General features: G+C 38.2%; 1 protein-coding gene across 1 annotated transcript; it reads right to left on the reverse strand.

The window, feature by feature from the left end:
- Positions 1-333: 333 nt before the first annotated feature.
- LOC125264098 (cortexin domain-containing 1) lies at positions 334-19494 on the reverse strand. The gene is made up of 2 exons (XM_048183336.1): positions 19372-19494; positions 334-1752 (listed from the first exon to the last, which is right to left on the reverse strand). The coding sequence occupies exon 2, from the start codon at positions 1696-1698 to the stop codon at positions 1519-1521; it is 180 nt and encodes a 59-aa protein (XP_048039293.1). The 5' UTR covers positions 1699-1752; positions 19372-19494; the 3' UTR covers positions 334-1518.
- Positions 19495-21439: the final 1945 nt, after the last annotated feature.

Here is a 21439-nt window from a genome sequence, read left to right on the forward strand (position 1 = left end):
TAATGAAATGGTTTTAGCAAATGGCTGCAATATAACAAAGAGTGAAAAATTTAAGGGGGTCTGAATACTTTCCGTACCCACTGTATTTGAAACTATTCAGATCTGGCTATGTGAGAATGTAGTTTGAACGGATCTCTTTTCTTTGCATGACACATTGACATTACAGCACAGAATGGCTCTTTGGGCATTATCCTGAACATTGTATAAGCATTCATTTCATGTGTCATTGAACAGATAAGAGGCTCTCTGGAGCGTAACCGTCACATCCTTTGGATTTTCTTCACATAAAAATCAGTCTACAGGCTTTCTTAGACAACCTAGGAAGTTGGGGAAGGTCTTGTCTAAGTTTGATTACAAACTGTTCATACTTGAACAGCAATAAAAAAGCGATTAATGCATGAAAATTCTTACATATAGCTCCTTTAAGATTTCCAGTGATAAGATTTGCAGTTTATTAACCAATGTTTGGTGATTGGAATCAATATAATCTTTATTGTGGTTGAGAACAGACATTGCATTTTCTCATCAAACAGGACACTGGTGTTTTGTTGGTTTGTCCTTCACATTAATAAAAGATACATTCATGACTTGATTTATATGACTTCAGCTGAGGCACTTGATATCATGCAGTGCAGACTAAAGCTCTCTGCAAATGTGTTCACTTCATCAAGGACAACAGACTCAAAACACATCAACGAATCAGATTGTAATTGAAAGAGATGGATGCTCTTGTAAAGACAGCGTTAAGATGAATGCATCAATTTATGGGGTTTTTCATCTTTTTTGCCCCAAGGACTTTTTGTCTTCTTGCAAAATATAATCACAATTAAGACCAAAAACAGTGTAAATGTGAATGCTTCACCAAGTATGCAGTCCCATTGTATAAACTGTACTTGCAGGGGTGGTTACAAATGTACTGCAAATGTCTGTGCCATTAAACCATAAATAAACATGTTTACTAACCTTTGCTCCACAATGACAGTGTAAGAGAAGATTGACAGTAGAAGAAGAACGTTTATGTCTGCTATAGCACCCCTTGTGGCAATGCTAAGAATGCAGCTTCGTTTGCATACAAAATTGAGCTTGCGTAGCTAGATGTGTGTTCAGGGCCTTACTCGGATGTGTATTTCATTATTTTATAATATAAAAATAAAAATTTGCTCCCTTGTTTCTTATAAATTCACGATGCACTGGTTTGTGAGTACAACTGCGTCAGGTTTGTGTGGTTTGGAAGTGTCTGATTTTGGTCTGATTCTGTGGCTTTGTGTGCTTCTGTTTTGGAGTGATTTCATTTTACTGAACCCCATCCAGGGCAGGAGCAAAAGAGAGGGTGTGGGTGCCATTTCAGGATTCATGCCTTCTTGTTTGATAGAGTTAGATGCAAAGAATTCAAGTCAGTTTCCATAAAGATGTCGTCAAAACGTTGAGATCCTCTTTTAATTGTGTGGACTTATACCAGAAGATGACTAGCAGCTTAAATATCCCATAGTGTGTACTGGTTGAAGCATGGTGTTAGTGCTAATCGTCCAAGTGCTGCTCCTCCCAGGTGGACGTGGGAATGGCGCTGTAGGGGTCCATGATGACTTTGGCACAGCGGATGATCATCGCCACCAGCAGCAGACAGAGGAAGGCGATGCATGCCAGGGTCAGACCCTGGTCCACGTCCACAAAAGCAGGGTCTGGTGTTGTCTCCTCCATCGCTTCGGTCTGTCCGCATCAGTCCAGGCTTCTGCTACCATCCTGATCACTTATCTGAGGGAGATTGAGATACAATAAAAGTCCAATAAACAGTTGGTTTAACCAATCTGCATAAAGGATTTTAGGTTCATTACACATTAAACTCCATCAACAGCATCTGTGGGCTGTTGTTGAATTACCACAGATAATATTGTAGTAAAATCTGTATTTGATCTGTAAAGGGGCTGTTCACTCAGTCTATTTTTCGATTGTTTGACTGTGTCGGATAGACATTTTTGGAATTTTGAAAGACTTTTCAGTGGCTCTATGTGGAGTGAGAAAGGACTCGTTTGTGCATATGATTGCAGAACTGTAGAATTAAGAAACCAACAACCATATTTAGCTCTTATGTGTACATGGTCAAAGAAATACAAACTTCAAGAATTTGCCGCTGACATATATGTAGAAAGTGTTTAAACATGAGATATAATTCGTTTTTGGTATATCAAAAGGGCAATCTTTGGTCTTATTAATTTATACTTGTTCCAGAGCTAATAGATTTGGCTTAATGGCTTATATTAAGTTTCATAACTTTATATTTACTTTGAAATTAAATCCTGTACTAACTAGAGCACTGCTTTTGTACAGTTTGACTGAACTGTTTGCTTGTGTTTATTTCCTATTTTATGTCCTATACTGTTATAATGGCTATTGTTGTTAATTTAGATATTATTGTTCAATAAATAATATTTTATTTAAATATCATACTGTATTTTTTGGTATTGAGAAAGAGTCCGTAAGTGATTTCGACTTCAGTGAAAGTTACATTAATACGCCATTAGATGGCAGCAAAGACTGTTTTTATGAGTGAGTGAGTCAGTCGCAAAGACTTTTATATTGAAATGGACTGAAACAAGGAAACAAGGACATTGTTTTTACTTTAAACAGCATCTTACAAGACACAACTGACAAATCCTCTTAAATGTTAAAAGGACAAAGACAAAGATATCGCTTTCCTCAGTGGATATTCAAACTGATTTTGTGATTATGAATATAAGATTGACCTGAAGAATATCAGATGCAGGTAATACTCTCATTCAGGCGATCTCTCTCTCATTATACTCTCATATAGTTTCAATGAAGGGACTCAACGTTCCTTTGTTACTAGTTCTAAAGTAGAATTATTATCATATCACAGGGCTACTCATGTGATATTGCTCAGCCAAAAAAATGCTGGGTTGTTTCAACCCATGTTTGGGTCAAATATGAACAAACCCAACCATTGGGTTTAAAAAATGTAATTTAAATTTTGAAACCAACATTTGGGTTTGTTCATACTGTTTTACTGTATGTTTAGTCAAATAAATTCTTTCAAAACATTAAAAAAATCTTATATTCATCTTATATTTCATTCATATATCTAACTCTATTCACACATCTAAACTTATTCTACTCTTTGTATGGCATCACTTTGTTATGTTACTCTTTAGGGTGTTTCTTCATTTCATCATGTTTTATTCTCTGCTAAACGAGTAACTGTAAATGTTTATTTGTCATCTGCTGTTGTACCATAATGTGTTTTATAGTTTGTAATCATGCAGTGTGCTGCATTTATGAGTTCATGAATCATTGATGAGATCATTAAACAGGTATTATGAATGTGATGTTCAGCCATTATAACAGCGTATTAGTCATTTAAAAGAAGTGCATATGTTTTGCATGATAAGAGTGCAGACAAAGCATGTATTAGTCATCTCTGTAAGACAGTCACATTTAGTGCATTACAGATTGTTGATGTAACCGCTGATCACTCACTAAACAGCATTACTTCAGAGGCATCATTGAGCGAAGATGCCAAGTACAAATTTATTACAATTTTAATTTCTCTTTTTTTAATGTCTAGATAGGAAGACAGGAGTATAATCAATTGCTTTTGAATTAGGAGTTGCATGTCAATTTCTGCAGCATCAGTCAATTTTATTGTCTGCACACACAAAGGAAACCAATAAAAACTGTGGCTAATGCATTTCTTAGAGCTTGATTATGATTGGCTGTGAAGTGGGTCTGCTATTGGTTACTAACTCTGTTGCATAAACTTCATCTGTTTAAGGTCACACTGCACACCAACAGGTATAATATATTTACACAAACATATTTAATATAAAACAAATGCTTTCAGATGGGTGTAGCTTTTTTAAGGGAACATGGTAACTATTGAGTTTCATTTGAGAATGTCATATTTTCTAATGATCTCAAGAAAATAATAATAAGGCCTCTTAGAGATACAAAATGTCATTCAGATATAAGTTAGGAAAGTTCTTTATGCAGAGACAATTCAAACTTCAAACTCAAACATAAAAAATTATTTTATTGTGAGGCAACTTCGAGCACATATTTACAGATTTACAGTTTTACAGTTCTTAGCTGGTTGGGTTGATTCATTTATCAGAACTCTTTATTGAAGATTTTTCTCATCTCTGTGGAGGAAAAGAATGGAAAAATACTTCTGAAACCAGGACTGGTAAAAAGGTCACTGTTGCGCTTCATTAGTTCTGCAGTTCTGCTGGGTAAAAATGTTCTTTTGTAGACAACAGTACTGAACATGTCCAGACATTGTCTGAAGTCATTTTAAGTGACATTAAGTGAAGTTAATGGGGGAACGCTGAAAGTTTTTAAACATCACACTAAGCCCAAAAACTTTACAGTCTCTCTCTCTGTATATATATAGCAGACATGTAAATCTGAGTCTTGTTAAAATGTTTATTTTAAATTATTTTCCAAGAGGCCTTAGATTTCTGCATATTTTACGTGTATAGAAAAGGGTTTATCAAAGGTTTGTTCACATGTAATAATGAGGTTTAAACCAGTAATGTTCTGCAATGCAGTTCACTCAATGTACAGAACATATCTCATTTATCTCAGTGAATATGAGCGCCAAATTCAATATGTGATGCTTCGGCGAGTCTTCATGAGGAGGCATGAGGGTGGATATATCAATATGATGATATAGTGCTATTCCAAACAAAATTAATGACCCCCATTTTAACTCAAAACAATCTCAGTGAACACCGAGAATTTATCAAAAACAAAGTACCTTTAACCATACAATACGAAATAGACTGGTATAAATAATTTCATATTATTATTACAGGCCAAATAATTATTATGGGGCAGTCGTGGCCTACTGGTTAGAGAGTCAAACTGGTATAAAATAGCTGGCCACTGCTCTGGGTGTGTATGTGTGTTCAATACTCAATACTCCTGTTTGTGCACTAATGGGTTAAATGCAGAGGACAAATTCTGAGTATACACTTATGCATTTATCATGATATAGAATATTTGTATTTTAGATAATTCATTGAATCGTAAAGTAGTCCTGAACAACCTGATATCCTATCAGTCGATATCTTGACTCATTTGTATGACATTGTGTAACAGAGGCCTGCTAGTAAGAGCTGGGTAAACCTCACTCCCTTGGCCTCAAGAAGCGCACTAGTCAAGTCAAGTCACCTTTATTTATAGAGTGCTTTTTACAATGCAGATTGTGTCAAAGCAGCTTTACAGTGATAACTGGTATATGGTATCACTAGAGACTGTGGTTAGTGCTCCCACCTTGTTAGTGTGAATCCGGTTATATTTGGTGCCGTGACCCGGATGGGAGTGAGGTTTAGGGTTGTGAGGGTAACAGAGGCCAGCTAGTAAGAGCTGTGTGAGTAAACCTCACTCCATTGGCCTTGAAAGACGTGCTAGCGACTGTCGCTAGATGACGATTGATGTCTTCACTGCCCTTGTTAGTGCACCCACCTCCCATGCCGGAGACGGAGGTTCAAATCCTGCTCGGAACTAGTCGAGTAGGACCGGTTACATTTGGTGCCGTGACCCGGATGGGAGTGAGTGTAATGGAGGCCAGCTAGTAAGAGCTGTGTGAGTAAACCTCACTTCCCTGACCTCAAGAGGCGCACTAGCGACTGACGGGTCGAGTAGGACTGGTTATATTTGGTGTCGTGACCCGGATGGGAGTGAGGTTTAGGGTGGTGAGTGTAACAGAGGCCAGCTAGTAAGAGCTGTGTGAATAAACCTCACTCCCCTGACCTCAAGAGGCGCAGTAGCGACTGACGGGTCAAGTAGGACCGGTTATATTTGGTGCCGTGACCCGGATGGGAGTGAGGTTTAGGGTGGTGAGTGTAACAGAGACCAGCTAGTAAGAGCTGTGTGAGTAAACCTCACTCCCCTGGCCTTGAGAGACGTGCTAGCAACTGACGCTAGATGACGATTGATGTCTTCACTGTCCTTGTTAGTGCACCCACCTCCCATGCCAGAGACGAAGGTTCGAATCCTGCTTGGAGCAGGTCGAGTAGGACCGGTTATATTTGGTGCCGTGACCCGGATGGGAGTGAGGTTTAGGGGGGTGAGTGTAACAGAGGCCAGCTAGTAAGAGCTGTGTGAGTAAACCTCACTCCCCTGACCTCAAGAGGCGCACTAGCGACTGACGGGTCAAATAGGACCGGTTATATTTGGTGCCGTGACCCAGATGGGAGTGTGGTTTAGGGTGGTGAGTGTAACAGAGGCCAGCTAGTAAGAGCTGTGTGAATAAACCTCACTCCCCTGACCTCAAGAGGCGCACTAGCGACTGACGGGTCAAGTAGGACCGGTTATATTTGGTGCCGTGACCCGGATGGGAGTGAGGTTTAGGGTGGTGAGTGTAACAGAGACCAGCTAGTAAGAGCTGTGTGAGTAAACCACACTCCCCTGGCCTTGAGAGACGTGCTAGCAACTGACGCTAGATGACGATTGATGTCTTCACTGTCCTTGTTAGTGCACCCACCTCCCATGCCAGAGACGAAGGTTCGAATCCTGCTTGGAGCAGGTCGAGTAGGACCGGTTATATTTGGTGCCGTGACCCGGATGGGAGTGAGGTTTAGGGGGGTGAGTGTAACAGAGGCCAGCTAGTAAGAGCTGTGTGAATAAACCTCACTCCCCTGACCTCAAGAGGCGCACTAGCGACTGACGGGTCAAGTAGGACCGGTTGTATTTGGTGCCATGACCCAGATGGGAGTGAGGTTTAAGGGGGTGAGTGTAACAGAGGCCAGCTAGTAAGAGCTGTGTGAATAAACCTCACTCCCCTGACCTCAAGAGGCGCACTAGCGACTGACGGGTCAAGTAGGACCGGTTGTATTTGGTGCCATGACCCAGATGGGAGTGAGGTTTAAGGGGGTGAGTGTAACAGAGGCCAGCTAGTAAGAGCTGTGTGAATAAACCTCACTCCCCTGACCTCAAGAGGCTCACCAGTCACTGACGGGTCAATTAGGACCGGTTATATTTGGTGCCGTGACCCAGATGGGAGTGAGCTTTAGGGGGGTGAGTGTAACAGAGGCCAGCTAGTAAGAGCTGTGTGAGTAAACCTCACTCCCCTGACCTCAAGAGGTGCACTGGCAACTGATGCTAGAGGCTGCGGTCTTTAGTGTCCTTGTTAGTACGCCCACCTCCCATGCCGGAGATGCCAGTTCGAATCCCACTTGAAGTGGTGCAAGTAGAACCGGAGGGGTTAAAATTGCATTACCCAAAAGTGCCATGCTTCATTCATTTTGTATTCTTTGAGCAATGCTCTCTTCTTCAACATAACACTTTGCAGCTGTGTCTGTTTTTTCCATGACCACCACCAATATAATAGCAGACCCTTAGCACTATTGAAATAAATCTACTTTAACAATTAAACAAATTTTCAATCTGAGAGGCCTTGTGTGGAACTGTACCACATTCCACCTCTGTCAGCAGGTTTGTGGATTATCCCCGCTTTCATCAAGCCCACAAGCCCTTTCACGCCTTTGGTGAGGTCTGGTCTTTACGCAGACATGCTGTTTGGGAACAATAATTAGTGTTCACTCAAGGACGCAGCAACAGTAACCGTGGCAACGACATTAGCAATTTAATGGAGAATTACAGCTGTCCCCTCTAACCAGGACACACGCAGAAGAAAACCTTTCATCTCTAAATTAACCCAAGCGTGGACACACTCTGTGGCTTCAATAAAGACTCACCAAATCATTTCGAAACCACTTTGTTTGGAGGACAAAACGCAAACACAGACAGTATGAAATTAAAAGTGTCTGCTCAGAGATTATCTCCAATAACCAGCTAGCAATTTTATCCATTTATCTATTTGGTCCTTTTCTGAAACTGTCATGTTTGAAAGGAGATGAAAAGCTGATAAATTGGTTTACTTTTTTGTGTTTCCTACTGAGTCTCTCACTGAGTTTCTCACTAGCAATTCTTGACAAGATAATTAATAAACACTTTCAATATAGTGCATCAAGCAGCTCTGAGAATATATCAAACTCTAGTCTGATTAATTAAAAGCCAAAAGGAGACAACACAGAAAACACAGCTGAGTCACTGAATATAGAGGACTGCAGGAGTCCTAAAACCCAAAAATTAGCATTTTTGCACTTCATACAAATGCCTGAAATAGGTCTGTGGTTAAAACAAGCTCAAGAAATGTTCTATGTATTTCATTCTATGGCATAAAATACATAAAGTAAAACCCCACCCATGATTTTTCAACGTTTTTACATGGTTGATAACAAGTGGCTTAATTGGACTGCAGAGGTTATCAGGGACATTAAACACAATCATTGCAAACTGGTAAAATCATCTACTCACTGCTCTGCTTTCACAGCTTCATTGTGTTTATAATCACACTCTTGCAAACTATTCTAACTCAAAGTTTCCAACTTGTACATTTCAAATTAAGATTGAAAAGTTGTCAAAGTTTAATGTTGGTGACATTAAAGTCGTGCAAACATGGTGAATATATTTTCACCCAACTCTGAAGCTTAACTTTAGCTTTTTACTTCTGGTGATTGTATTTATAGGCTTCGAAATTTATAAAAGTAATAAAATAAATAAAAATCCTATTGGTTTTGGATGAGGGAACCCGGTTGAAGCTAATTATCACTTCTTCGGTGCTCTATTAACACAGAACCTGATTTCACCAAGTGCAACATGTTCTTGGATCAACATCTTTGTTGATTCTGGAACAACATTTCCAATCAATCATATTTGAGGGAAAGTGTACAGTTTATGTCAAGTTTAGGCTTACAACCAGGGATAGGTTCTTCTACATCAGTGTTATTCACCTATAATTTCCCTCTGATTTTTGCGATAACTTGTGGGTAAGATTAGGTTTAGAGGATATGGTTAGGACTAAATTTTCAGACAGGAATGTTGTTCCTGGATCAAAAAAATAATAATATGTTGACCCAGGAACGCATCTAACTCTGCAAAATCAGGACGTGCCTCTATTAACAGTCTGGAAGTTAAAGGGCGTTTCACAGACAGAAGGCTGCATGTCATCAAGCGCAGCCGAAGGCAGTCTCAGTTTGAAGGATCCTTTGAAGGTAGCCTTAGTTTTGCGTCCTTCATTCAGCTCATTTTGAAGGATGCATCCAGTATATTCTTCGTGTCCTTCAGTCACTCACAATCCTTTGCATATATTACAATTCATGGAAAAGAACTGATGGAAAAAGAGTTGGACCTGAGCTTGTCTGAGTTCATCATGAAATGTAAAACAAGAATAATGTTTTCAGAGATAAAGGCATACATATTATCTTTTTTTGTGTTACATATTATCATTTTGGTGTTAATTAATCACAAAATTGCCATTGCATTAATAGAAAGTCAGTTAATATAAAGATTTTGGGAACACTTTACAATAAGGTTCATTAGTTATCATTAGTTAACTACATTAGTTAATATGAACTAATAATGAACTGCACTTCTACAGCATTTATTCATATTCATATATTCATCTTTATTAATGTTATTTTCAACATTTACCAATACATTATTACAAGGCAAAAATGAAAAAAAACATCTGTTTGGTTTTGATTATCATCTCTATCCTGTTAATATGAACCAAACAACAAAAGAAAAACAGAAATTCACTCACTGCTCTTGACTGAATAACTTTAGTAGCTTTAATAAGAATACATTTCTCACTTGAATGCTGCTGTTAAATGATCTGGTGAGGAGATAAACATGGCCGACTGTGTACAGCTCACTGAGGGGAGGAGCTAAGCTAATAGGACAGATTCAGTTGTGGGTGGAGCCTGTTCTGATGTGACATCACATTGGATCACACTTCTGAATGGCTCATTTTAAGGTTTTTAGGTTTATGGGGTAAATAACAAATGGAGTTACCACAATAGGGTGGTTGTGCACACACACAGATATGTTCAAAACCATATAAAAGTGAATTTTTTATAATAGGTCCCCTTTAAAAAGCTCATATTTAAAAAGCTCAAAGCATATATTTTAGCTTAACAACAATGCTAAAGATTTGAATTGACTTGCAACATTCAGGTCTGAGAGTTATTAGTTAATATAAATGCTAATGCATTGCAATCCTTTAGAGAAATCTAACATGGCAGTCTAATTTTTGGCCAAAATACCATAATTTCTTCAGTTCTAATTAAAAACGTAAAATTGTGCCCTGAAACTTTAAGGCAAGTATGTGAATGCAAGCACTACTAGTTATGAAATATGTCAGGCTGCAATTCATAATGCAACCTAAAGCAAGTATTAGCATAAACTGTTCATCTTCAGTCAGTTTTCTCTTTCATATCAGAACAACAGTCTGAAGAGAATCTTGCTGAACAAGCAAGTTAACATTAGTTAAATAGTCAACATATTACAAACATTATGTCACAGATATTATCACCACAAGAGCACATGTGAGTGTATTCAATGCACACTTGTAATGTGTTGGTCGAGCATCAGCTATCTGATTGTGTATTTTCATCCAGAATGTTTCTGGTCTTAGTTGAATCTGTAGTATTGTACAGACATGTTTTAGTGATTAAAGGGTCTAAAAGCTGTCGCTGGAGATAAATTCTTTTCCCTGCCGTTATCATTTAAGCTGTGATAGTGTGTGACATTTGCAGTATTTTGATAATTGCATGCTGTGATTAACGACTGAGAGTGTTAAACTGTTGGAGATGGGATGGGAGATAACGTGTGTGTGTGTGTGTGTGTGTGTGTGTGTGTGTGTGTGTGTGTGTGTGTGTGTGTGTGTGTGTGTGAGAGAGAGAGGCAGAAACTACAGTGTCAATCAGGCCTGACATGAAGAACAACTCAATTTACGAGTGACTAGAGGGGAAAATACATTCTTGGACCTCTTTAGACTTGTATTTGAGCCTTTGTGTGTCGGGGTGTGTTGCATTGTGCAAAAAATGGAAGCTAGAAGATAATAAAATCATTTATCATGGCAAGGGATGGGAATCCGAAGGAATTTATCCATTATCATTCTGATTAAACATTTCCATGTTTTTAACATTTAAAAAACCTTATAACAATTCCATTATCTTTTTTTTTCTTTTCTTAATTTTGGGGAAATTTACTCCAACTTTTAGTCCTAAGTGTCTTGAACAGAAATACTGTAAACATAATAATAATAATTAATCTAAATATTCATACTGCATACATAAAATATTAAGATTTGTTTCCAATTAGATTTTTTTTCACTTTTTTTTTATTATTACTAATTTAAACTTTTAAAATGCAGTGACAAAATACTCTAACTTTAGATTCTCTGAAAAAGTGTATATTTTGTATATTAGAACTGGACAATAAGACAAAAATACTGATAAAAACAGGACATTTTGCAGTGAATAGCTTACACTCTAAAAAATGCTGGGTTGTTTCAAGCCAAATTTGGGTCAAATATTGACAAACCCAACCTTTGGGTTAAACTTTTAAATTACATTTTTTACCCAACGGTTGGGTTTGTCCATATTTGACCCAAATTTGGCTTGAAACAAGCAAATTTAATCCAATAAACAAACTTTAAGTGCAAATAAACTAATTTGAGTCTTTCTGACTGATTCAAGAAAAATAATTAGTTTATAAGAGTCGTTTGTTCTCGAATCAGACTGTACAGGTCATGTTTTTTGGTTCCTGTTGTGTCGACCATGCAGTGAAAACATTGCAATGTAATGTGAGCAATATTTCATGATATGAGAAATTTTATTTCACTATAATGATATATATCACTGAATTTCTGTCATTTATTACTCACCCTCATGTCGTTCCACACCCGTAAGACCTTCATTCATCTTCAGAACACATAAATGAATAAAGTGGTTGTTTGGGTTTTGCACACAAAAAGTATTCTCGTTGCTTCATAACATTAAGGTTGAGTCATACACCTCTCTGATTTCATCAAAAATATCTTAATTTGTGTTCCGATTTGTCCTACGGGTGTGTAACGACACGAGGGTGAGTAATTAATGACAGAAATTTCATTTTTGGGTGAACTAACCCTTTAACATTAAGCACGTCCCGCTCTTTATATACTCATTTCATGCATTTGATCACTTGATCTTTGATCACTGTGGATTCAGTCATGCTGCAGGAAACACTAAGTATTTTAACAGTGTTTCATGCTCTTTGGCAGCAGAATACAGACATTCAGAACTGTTAATCAAACTGAAAGTCGTGGAAATCATTCGGTTCCAGTATTTTTTGAACAAATGCAACTGGTTTTCAGTTCCCAGCTGTAATCACGCCCATCTGTCAGAGATGAAGAGCAGAGACAGCGCATCTGCTGCAGCACGAATACACTCTCACACTTTCTTTACGGTGGTTTGTTCATCAGCTCTGGACACTACAGGGCTGTTTGATGGAGATAAGAGTCCTTTCACACAGAGAAGCAGTTCTGATTGTTAGTGTGTTTGCATTTAACTCCAGGGAACAATCCTCTTGCTAAACCTCTCACACTTCCCCTTCACCCTCCCCTTTTCCTCTTTATTATGGTCAATCTTCTCTCTCGCTCTATTCCCACTTGTTTCTCCCTCACATTCTCTCCTCTTGCCACATGATCTGTCTGTCTTCTAAAAGAACTGCATCCTCATGTTGTTCCAAACTCATTTATTTTTCATGTCCACACAATAGGAGAATTTTTACAGGGCTAGTGCTTCTATTATGTTCAAATTCTGCGTCTGCGTCCTGATTGAATCACACTATGAAAAACAACAAAAATCAGGATAAACAGTGAACCTTTCAGATTAATAATCACACAAAACATGAAAACATGAGAACATATGCTTTTTAGCAACAGTTTAAAGACATTTGTTTTTCACAAAATGTAAATATTATTAACTGTATGTTAAATACTTAGAAATTTATGATTTAAAAAAAAAATGCTTTTGCTTTCCTAAAGCTCAAACAGTAGAGCATGACGCTAGCAATGTCAACGCATGACCCAACATAAGAAAAAGTCACACAATTTCAGGAAAAAAGTTGCGGGTCAAATTGTCCTGGAGCATAAAATAAGGGTTTGAACAATGTTCCTGTTCATCCGTGTCGACAGCCATGCTTTTGAACACGCTCAGGATGCATTGAAACAGTCAACATAAGATGTAAGACACAATCGAACTCTGATCTCTAACACTTCCCAGCATCCGATCATTTGATTTCACGTGTTCCTCTGGATCGGTGATTGGGGGCGACTGAGGTGAAGTGAGGAATCCAGCCAAATAGCTTTAAATCAATTCCTCCACAATCCCAGTGGCAATAAGCCCACATGAGTTCACTTGTTCTTACTTTCTCCTTCTCATCAGGACAAGTACTGTTCTTCTGACACAGAGAAGCCTACAAATCAAATAAACGGCTTCATATTAGTGCCAAATAGGTCTATAATATAGCATCATTTCTGAGTGAATTCCCAGGCTGATGATGGGATTTATATGCTGATTTGTCACTGATTCAAGTCGTTTTAGGTCTAAGGAAATATTTAGCTAAATGTTGCTATTAAAACCTGTTTATTAGGGTTTATAGCAGTTTTTTAAGCTGCATTTAATATAATCTTCTTAAATGAGATCAGGTTTATTCATTTAAAAAATCCTACTTGTTTTTATACCAGAAAATACTGTTTAAAAAGTTCAGGGTTGGTTAGATTTTTTTAATGTTTTTAAAAGAAGTCTCTTCTGTTCACCAAGGATGCATTTATTGAATCAAAGTAAAATATTAAAATAGTAAAATATTTTTAAAATTTAAAATAACTGTTTTCTATGTGAATATATAATAAAGTAATTTATTCCTGTGATCAAAGCTGTATTTTCAGCATCATTACTCCAGTGTCACATGATCCTTCAGAAATCATTCTAATATGATGATTTGATGCTCAAGAAACATTTATGATTATTATCAATGTTGAAAGCAGTTGTGATGCTTTATATTTTTGTGGAAACTGCGATACTTTTTTTGGGATTTTTTTAATGAACAAAGCAATATTATTAATTAAATTCAACATATAAGAATTGAGTTAGAATTAAGCAAATTAATTCCTTAGAAGTTAACCATATAAAATGTGTAAAATTAGCAAACACCATTACAAAAACCACAAACTGACATAAAAAGCAATAAGTCAAATACCGATCACCATAACGGTGACCAAATATTTTCAATATAATCAACATCAACATCTAAACCTCTGTTAATTGTTAAAATGTGTTTCTCTTTCCTTCAGTGATTCTGCTTGTTATCATCAGGTGTTTTCATTGTTTGCAATAAAAAATAAAGAGTTCTTAATTCATCTTTGATGTCTGTCTGTTATTAAATTTTACTTGTTTTAAATGGTTGGCATTTAAGGAATTAATTTGATTAATTCTAACTCAATTATATTTGTTGAATTTAATTAATATTTTTTCTTGTAATCTGTTGCCAAAATTTTATGGAGTAGATATAGCATATTACAGTGTAAGTTATCTGGTTGCTGTGAAATTTTGAGTTCAGTGAAATTAAACATTTGAGTTAATACAATGAAGGCGATTGGTTTAATCAACAGAAACTCAAAATATTATGTTATCTGAACTACATTAATTATTGAAGTTGATTTGACAAAAGAAAAAATGTGATAAATCATGAAAATAATTTTTAATAGTGTTTAGTTTCAGTTAACAATAACAACATTCACACACTCACACACACACACACACACACACACACACACACACACACACACACACACACACACACACACACACAATTATAGGCGTGTTTCCAGGAGAGCATTGGTCAATGTCACATCTGTTCCAGCTATTGTTTATTCCAAATAAATCACAGCTACTTATGACAATATTAATGTGTTTAATCATTTCTAAATAGCAGATGGAGTCTGATACACATCCTCCCAATGCAAGTCCAACTGATTCATCCATTATTAAAGCTGCGGTGGGGTTTTCTGCATCCACCAAACAGAAAAGACCTTTTTCACACTTCTGGAAAGTGGAAAGCTGCCATGCTGCCTTATATTGGTCAAATTGTCATCTAAATGACCTGGCTCTGTTTCCAGTCATTGCAGGGATGTCAAAACAACGGAAAAACTGGTTTCATGCTATTCGACTTGATGAAAACACACATTTTATGGCTTCAAGAGTGTGTATCGGTGTGTGAGCAGCAATTCATTTTTAGGGAAATGCAAAAATACAATGTAAATGCAATGACAAGCTAAAGAAAAATGTATCGTGTTCTTCAAACATGCTTCTGTCAAATCTGTCCATTGTTAAAAAAAAATTCAATTCGGATGTGACAGCACATGGATTGGGAATAAATGTGACCCTGGAGCACAAAATCAGTCATAAGTCGCATGGGTATATTTGTAGCAATAGCCAACAATTCATTGTATGGGTCAAAATTATCGATTTTTCTTTTATGCCAAAAATCATTAGGATATTAAGTGAAGATCATGAAGATATTTTGTAAATTTCCTACTGTAAATATATCAAAAATGTATTTTTGTGAGTGGATATGCATTGCTAAGAACAACTTTAAAGGTGATTTTCTCAATATTTTGATTCCAGATTTTCAAATAGTTGTATCTTGAACAAATATTGTCCTAACAAACCATGCATCAATGGAAAGCTGATTTATTAAGCGTTCAGATGATGCATAAAGCTCAATTCTAAAAAAAATTGACCCTTGTGACTGGTTTTGTGGTCCAGGGTCACAAATATCGGGCCCAAGATGTTAAAGGTTTGTCTGGTTTGCAAGGCCCGTGCTGGTAGAAGCTGGAATTGCACACTCTTTCTCAGCAGCTAAAGAAAAATGCAAGCGACATAAGCCACTAATATTTCAATATATTACTATAGATGTTTTCCAGTGACATATTTTGAGGCTCTTAAAAGCATGAAACAGACTTTTATTTTCATTAACTGCCATTAAGATGAAAGAGAAAGAAAGGCTATTTAAGGTCGTTTAAACAAACACTTTCTGTTTACTGCTCTCATTCTTCCACTCAGTCTCATATACATTATATATATTATCTCTCTCTCTCCAACCTTTATCTTCAGGTCTCTCCAGCAGGATAGTTCATATCGTGGTGCCCAGAAAATATTCCTCGAATTAATTTCCTGTATGACCTCCATCCACCCCAATAAACCTCAGGTCCTCACCGGAGAGTTTAAAGCTCAATTTCCATTTTATCATCAGCTCTAAAGAAGCTCTGCTGACTGTGAGGGTCTTCACTTCCACAGCTTTATAAGACTTGCAGGTTTATTTTGAGGACAATAGATCTGATTTAATATTTCCTATGAGATTATTAGCAAAACCATTTAAAGCGAGAGTACAAAAGAAAGGGAGCAACTCTTTGATCCGCAGGGTAAATAGTGAAGGTAAAAATGATTAAGCTATGGTTTAATAAATCATATTCGTCATGATTCCAGGCACAAATCGATGAAGTGTGTTTGCCAGTATAATCTTTCATCTTTAATAGTCTGGCACCAACACACATTCTCTGTGAGGAACGTTCTTGTCAATATCGGCTCGCTGAAAGCTGCAAGAAAATGGTGCTTTGTTGTGGTTATTTCATGCAGTAACAGAGTAAATGTTTCATGTTAGCAGTTTCCCTCAGTTTGATGTTTCTGTGACCATTAAGTCTCGTAAAGACTGTGACATTAGATTATTATTGGATTGTGAAACGTGTTTTTATGACAGGTGTTGGAGGTGACGAGTTGAAAAAGAACATCAGCCGAAAAGGAAAGTTGTTTCAGAAGCAGAAAAACTTATGTAAGGTTTTTAAGGACAAAACATTTCATTTCCTTAAATAATGTGTGTACATTTTGATTTCATGACAGGGTTATTATAGTTAACTGAAACTAAAACTGAAATCAACAACATATTTTTTTTTGTTGTTTAAAATTTAAAATACCCCTTTTCACAAGATGTAATATAAGTCTATGGTGTCTCCAGAATGTGTCTGTGAAGTTTCAGCTCAAAATCCCCCACAGATCATTTATTATAGCTTGTCAAATTTGCCTCTATTTGGGTGTGGGCAAAAACACGCCGTTTTTGTGTGTGTCCCTTTAAATGCAAATGAGCTGCTGTTCCCCGCCCCCTTTCCAGAAGAGGGCGGAGCTTTAACAGCTCAACAACAACAAAGCTGGAGAATCTCACGCAGCCAAAATGAGGATTGTCAGTAACGGTGTTCAGCCTTACATTGTTCAAACCGGAGTCGACACTGATGGAGAGACTCAGGAAGAAATTACAACTTTTAGAATGAAACTGGACGTTTCTGAATGGTTAGTGGATAAATTTATGTAGTTGCTGTGGAGTTGATTCAACTCATCGAGCATGTGCTGTCATGTTAATCTTTTGTGCAAAACCCATATGCATGCCCACTATGTTTGCCAAACAGAGTCATACACAGCAGGCTAACGTTTATGATTGCTATCAAATGCTGTCAATGGTCTAATATATTTTTCAAAATATCGTGTTCAGTGCTCGTCTGTGCAGCCAGTGCATGCTTTGCATGAACTTTTGCCATGGTGTTAGAACTGGTACACCATTGTTGCTTGCGAAAACAACATGGTGGCACTGTGGGTGGAAATGTGCAGATTAAAGGTGCTAAAGAGGATGTTTTGTTTTATACATTTTTGCAATATTACTTGAAACTGTCTTTACTAACTGATAAAAGACTATTTATTAGGTGCACTGAAAGGAATAATATTAATATACATCATCTGTGCACGAGGTAGGGCTTTAAAAACATCAGCCAATCATTTACGCGATCATCTCGTAAATGATTGGCCCTCTGGCTTGTCAATCACTGCCATTACGTTCCTTGTGAGAGACGTGCGCGGCTGCGCGCTCCAGTAACTTTCCACACTCCACAGGCGCCGCATGCAATGTTTTTGTTGGGAGACAGGAGTAACAACTGCAGATTATGAGTTACCTGCGGTGAGTCCGACATAATGAATCCACTAACACGACACAGCGAATGCCGAGTTTTGGGAGGCATTCCCTCGAAATGAGCTGTGAATGAGGGGGGTTGTTCTTACACATGCGCTCATTTCAAAAACTCACTAACAGTCTTTGGTTTCTCAGTCGACGAAAAGATCCTCTTTAGCACCTTTAAGGGGCGGTAATATTATAATAAGATCCTCTTCCTACACTGACTATGGTCCACACTATTTTAAAAGGCTTATAAATCAACTAAAAGAGGTTTTTATTTAAATCTAATGATGTGCACATGTTTCTATGACGGGTAGGTTTAGGAGTATGGGTTGGGTTAGGTGAAAGAAAAGATCATTGACCTGATATAAAATAAATGGAAGTCTATGCAATGTCCTCACTAAGATAGCAAAACAAACCTGTGTGTGTGTGTGTGTGTGTGTGTGTGTGTGTGTGTGTGTGTGTGTGTGTGTGTACATGAAATGCAACTTTCATTTGATTAATAAATTGCTGCAGTATAACGGTCTACTGTAAATGTATTTTTGTTTTCTCAGCACATTTTCAGCATGTCACTCGTGTGTTTCTGTGCTGTATGTGATAATTAATACAGCACACCTTGAAAATGTTGACAGTCGCCTGAGAGAATCAGTCATGATGAAAATGATTACAGTGATTCAGATTCTGCTTGATCATGCTGGACTGACTGTAGATATGAATCAAGAGCTGCGATTAGAGACACGCTTCTGCAGCTTCCCCTTACCTTCATTACAGTGATATTAAAATATTTAAATTGAGAAATACTTCATGCTCTCAAACTCAGAGCCATGATAAAATCAGTCAGCATGTATTCTTATTAACTATTAACCAACAGCCAAAAGATAAAATTAAGATTAAATTCAAAGGCATCAAAACTTTAAACAGGAGAAGAAACATCCAATAAAATCACATTTACACCTCCAAATCACTGTACATTTCTTGCAGAGTAATAAAGTCACAGCTCTTTTTCTCAGACAGAAAGATATGATGATGAATAACTTATCTGTGCTTTAAGATATTTAAAGGGTTACAATTGCCTCTGGTCTGATTGAACTTTTTTTTTTTACAGCGATTGCATGAAAGACTGAACGATTCACAGACAAAAGCATCACAGTAGGGCTTTCGATCCCCATCTTAAAGATCGCAAAAACTTTCTGCATTCCCTCAGCCGTGAAAGACTCAAATTAGATTAAATCGAGATGAAGTCCACACTCCTCAACATCATTATCCAGCTGAAAACTGGTAAAAGTGCTCAAACCGCCTCACATCCATTGAAACATGCAACAATTATTAGGTTCTCGTACAGGAACAAGACAAAAGACACTGAGACCGGGCTCTCCATTCGGGCTCCACAGGGCGGATGAGAGGGACCGGGTGCCTGGCAGAGCAGCAGAGAGATGTGACAGGAGGAGAGAAAGGACATGGTCCTACCTGAACTCACATCCCGTGGAGCAGAAAGTGTGGATGAAGTGTTTCTTGATGCATGCTGCAGAGCGGCTGACACTGAGGCAGTGATACTGCTGCAGCTCAGCGCTCACTCGTACTGCATTGCTTCTTAAAACAGACTGAGAGAGAGAGAGAGAGAGAGAGAGAGAGAGAGTGTGTGTGTGTGTGTGTGTGTGTGTGTGTGTGTGTATGTGTGTAAGAGCATGAGTGTTTATGAAGTGAGCGACTCACACTCCACATATTGTACATACACTCACAGAAAAAAATATTCTGGTTGTGAACATTGTGTGAGCAAATCTGGCTGTCTAGACATCTGTCCGTCTATCCATCATTCTATCCCTCTATGCGTCTATCTAACCATCCATCTATCCATCCGCCCATCCAAGGTAGTTTATTAAATGTTAAAAAATATTATGTGCAACATATTACAATTTTTTTCTCAGTCGCTTTGGTACATTTCTTGAATCATCTTTAAGATTTGCAAACCAGTAAGTGCATTTCTCAAAACAGTTCGTATAAACAGCACTACACAACAGACTACCTGAAAACTGTAACTTGCTCAAAATCCTTAGTTCATGTCTCAAACGTAAGTATTTATGTCAATGAACATATCAGTGCCATCAGAATGACAAGTCCTTATGTCATTGTCAAGATGTTTAGTCACGTTGTCAATATAACAGTGTACTCGGTCAGTATTTTCAGATGTATTATGGCTACAATTTTGATGACAATGATTGAAAATGCACAAGACTGCATTTTATCTCTGTGGCATATTTAAATTTCAACAGCACAAATGTACACATTACTCTTTGTGGGATATTGATTGATTGCAGGAGACTGGACATGATTCACAGTTACACTTTTACTGTCTGTCTGCTGTCTGTCAACAAATTACAGGACAATGTCATTGCGATATATAAAAAAGACAAGACTATAGATAATATATACTGTATATATACAATGCCCTCCAAAAGTTTGGAAACACCCCTGGCAAAGTGTGGTTTTGGATGATATCAGCATAAATCCTTATCATTTTTTGATACAAATACATTACAGTAACTTGACATTATCATTGAAGACCAGCAATAATAATTTTCATTTTGATTACATAATAATGGCAATATATACATGTCAAAGTCAGACATGCCCCTTTGCCAGCTGTGATGCCTGGTTACTGGTTTAAACTTGGCCCAGGTTTGTAAAAGATTTTTGGGTCAGAACACCTTAATAGCTTCAACAATTCATTGATATCTGGTGGGAGTCGTCAAGTCCTCATTGAAGTCCCTCAGCCAGTCCTCAGTCTTCGTTCCCTTGGCTGCTGGTGTCACGGGCTCACTCTCCTGGTCAGATCCACACTGGGGCTCCACTTCCAGGCCAATGGCAAGCTCTGTCTTATTGTCCACAGGCTCTGGCTCACTCGTCGTGGCAAGTGGTGTCTTTCGTTCTGCAAGGGGCTTACATGGCTTCTTCGCAGTCGTACGGGATGAAATGGGCTCGGGGTCTGGCTGTTCCAAATCGGGACGCGACGCTCTCCAGACACCTAATGATGGTTTCCCTCCAGTACAGTCCTGTGGTGTCTGGGAGGTCGACGGGGGGGTTGAAGGTAGCTTCGCGGTGACGAGCACTGTAGGTGGAGCCAGAGTCCCCGAGGACTGGGGTGATGCCGGTGTGACCGAGGACAGAGGTGAAGGCAATGGGAAGAAGGAACCCGCTGCAGCCGAAAGGGTGGAGGGACGGAGCACAGAGGACAGTTTGTAAGTCCATGGCGGAAGTGGTGTGATGACTGACCAAGGGGGAGCAGGTGGGATGAGGGAACCTCGTGGAGCCGCAAGGTCGAGGGTTTCTGGTGGAGCTGAAGGTAGGAGGAGCCAAGACGGAGCAGACAGGTCGACAGGCCGAGATGGAGCAAAGGGATCAGAGGCCGGAGGTGGAGCTGCAGGATCCTCTTGCATAGGCACTGCTGGTGGTAGCACGTCCCAATTTGGAACAGCCAGACCCCGAGCCCGTTTCATCCCGTACAACTGCGAAGAAGCCATGTAAGCCCCTTGCAGAA

The sequence above is a fragment of the Megalobrama amblycephala genome, linkage group LG3 (genome assembly GCF_018812025.1).
Source record: "Megalobrama amblycephala isolate DHTTF-2021 linkage group LG3, ASM1881202v1, whole genome shotgun sequence".
Lineage (NCBI taxonomy): Eukaryota > Metazoa > Chordata > Actinopteri > Cypriniformes > Xenocyprididae > Megalobrama > Megalobrama amblycephala.

What these genes read in the sequence shown, in the direction of transcription:
- LOC125264098 (XM_048183336.1), bottom strand. Translation starts at nt 1,698, where the DNA reads ATGGAGGAGACAACACCAGACCCTGCTTTTGTGGACGTGGACCAGGGT.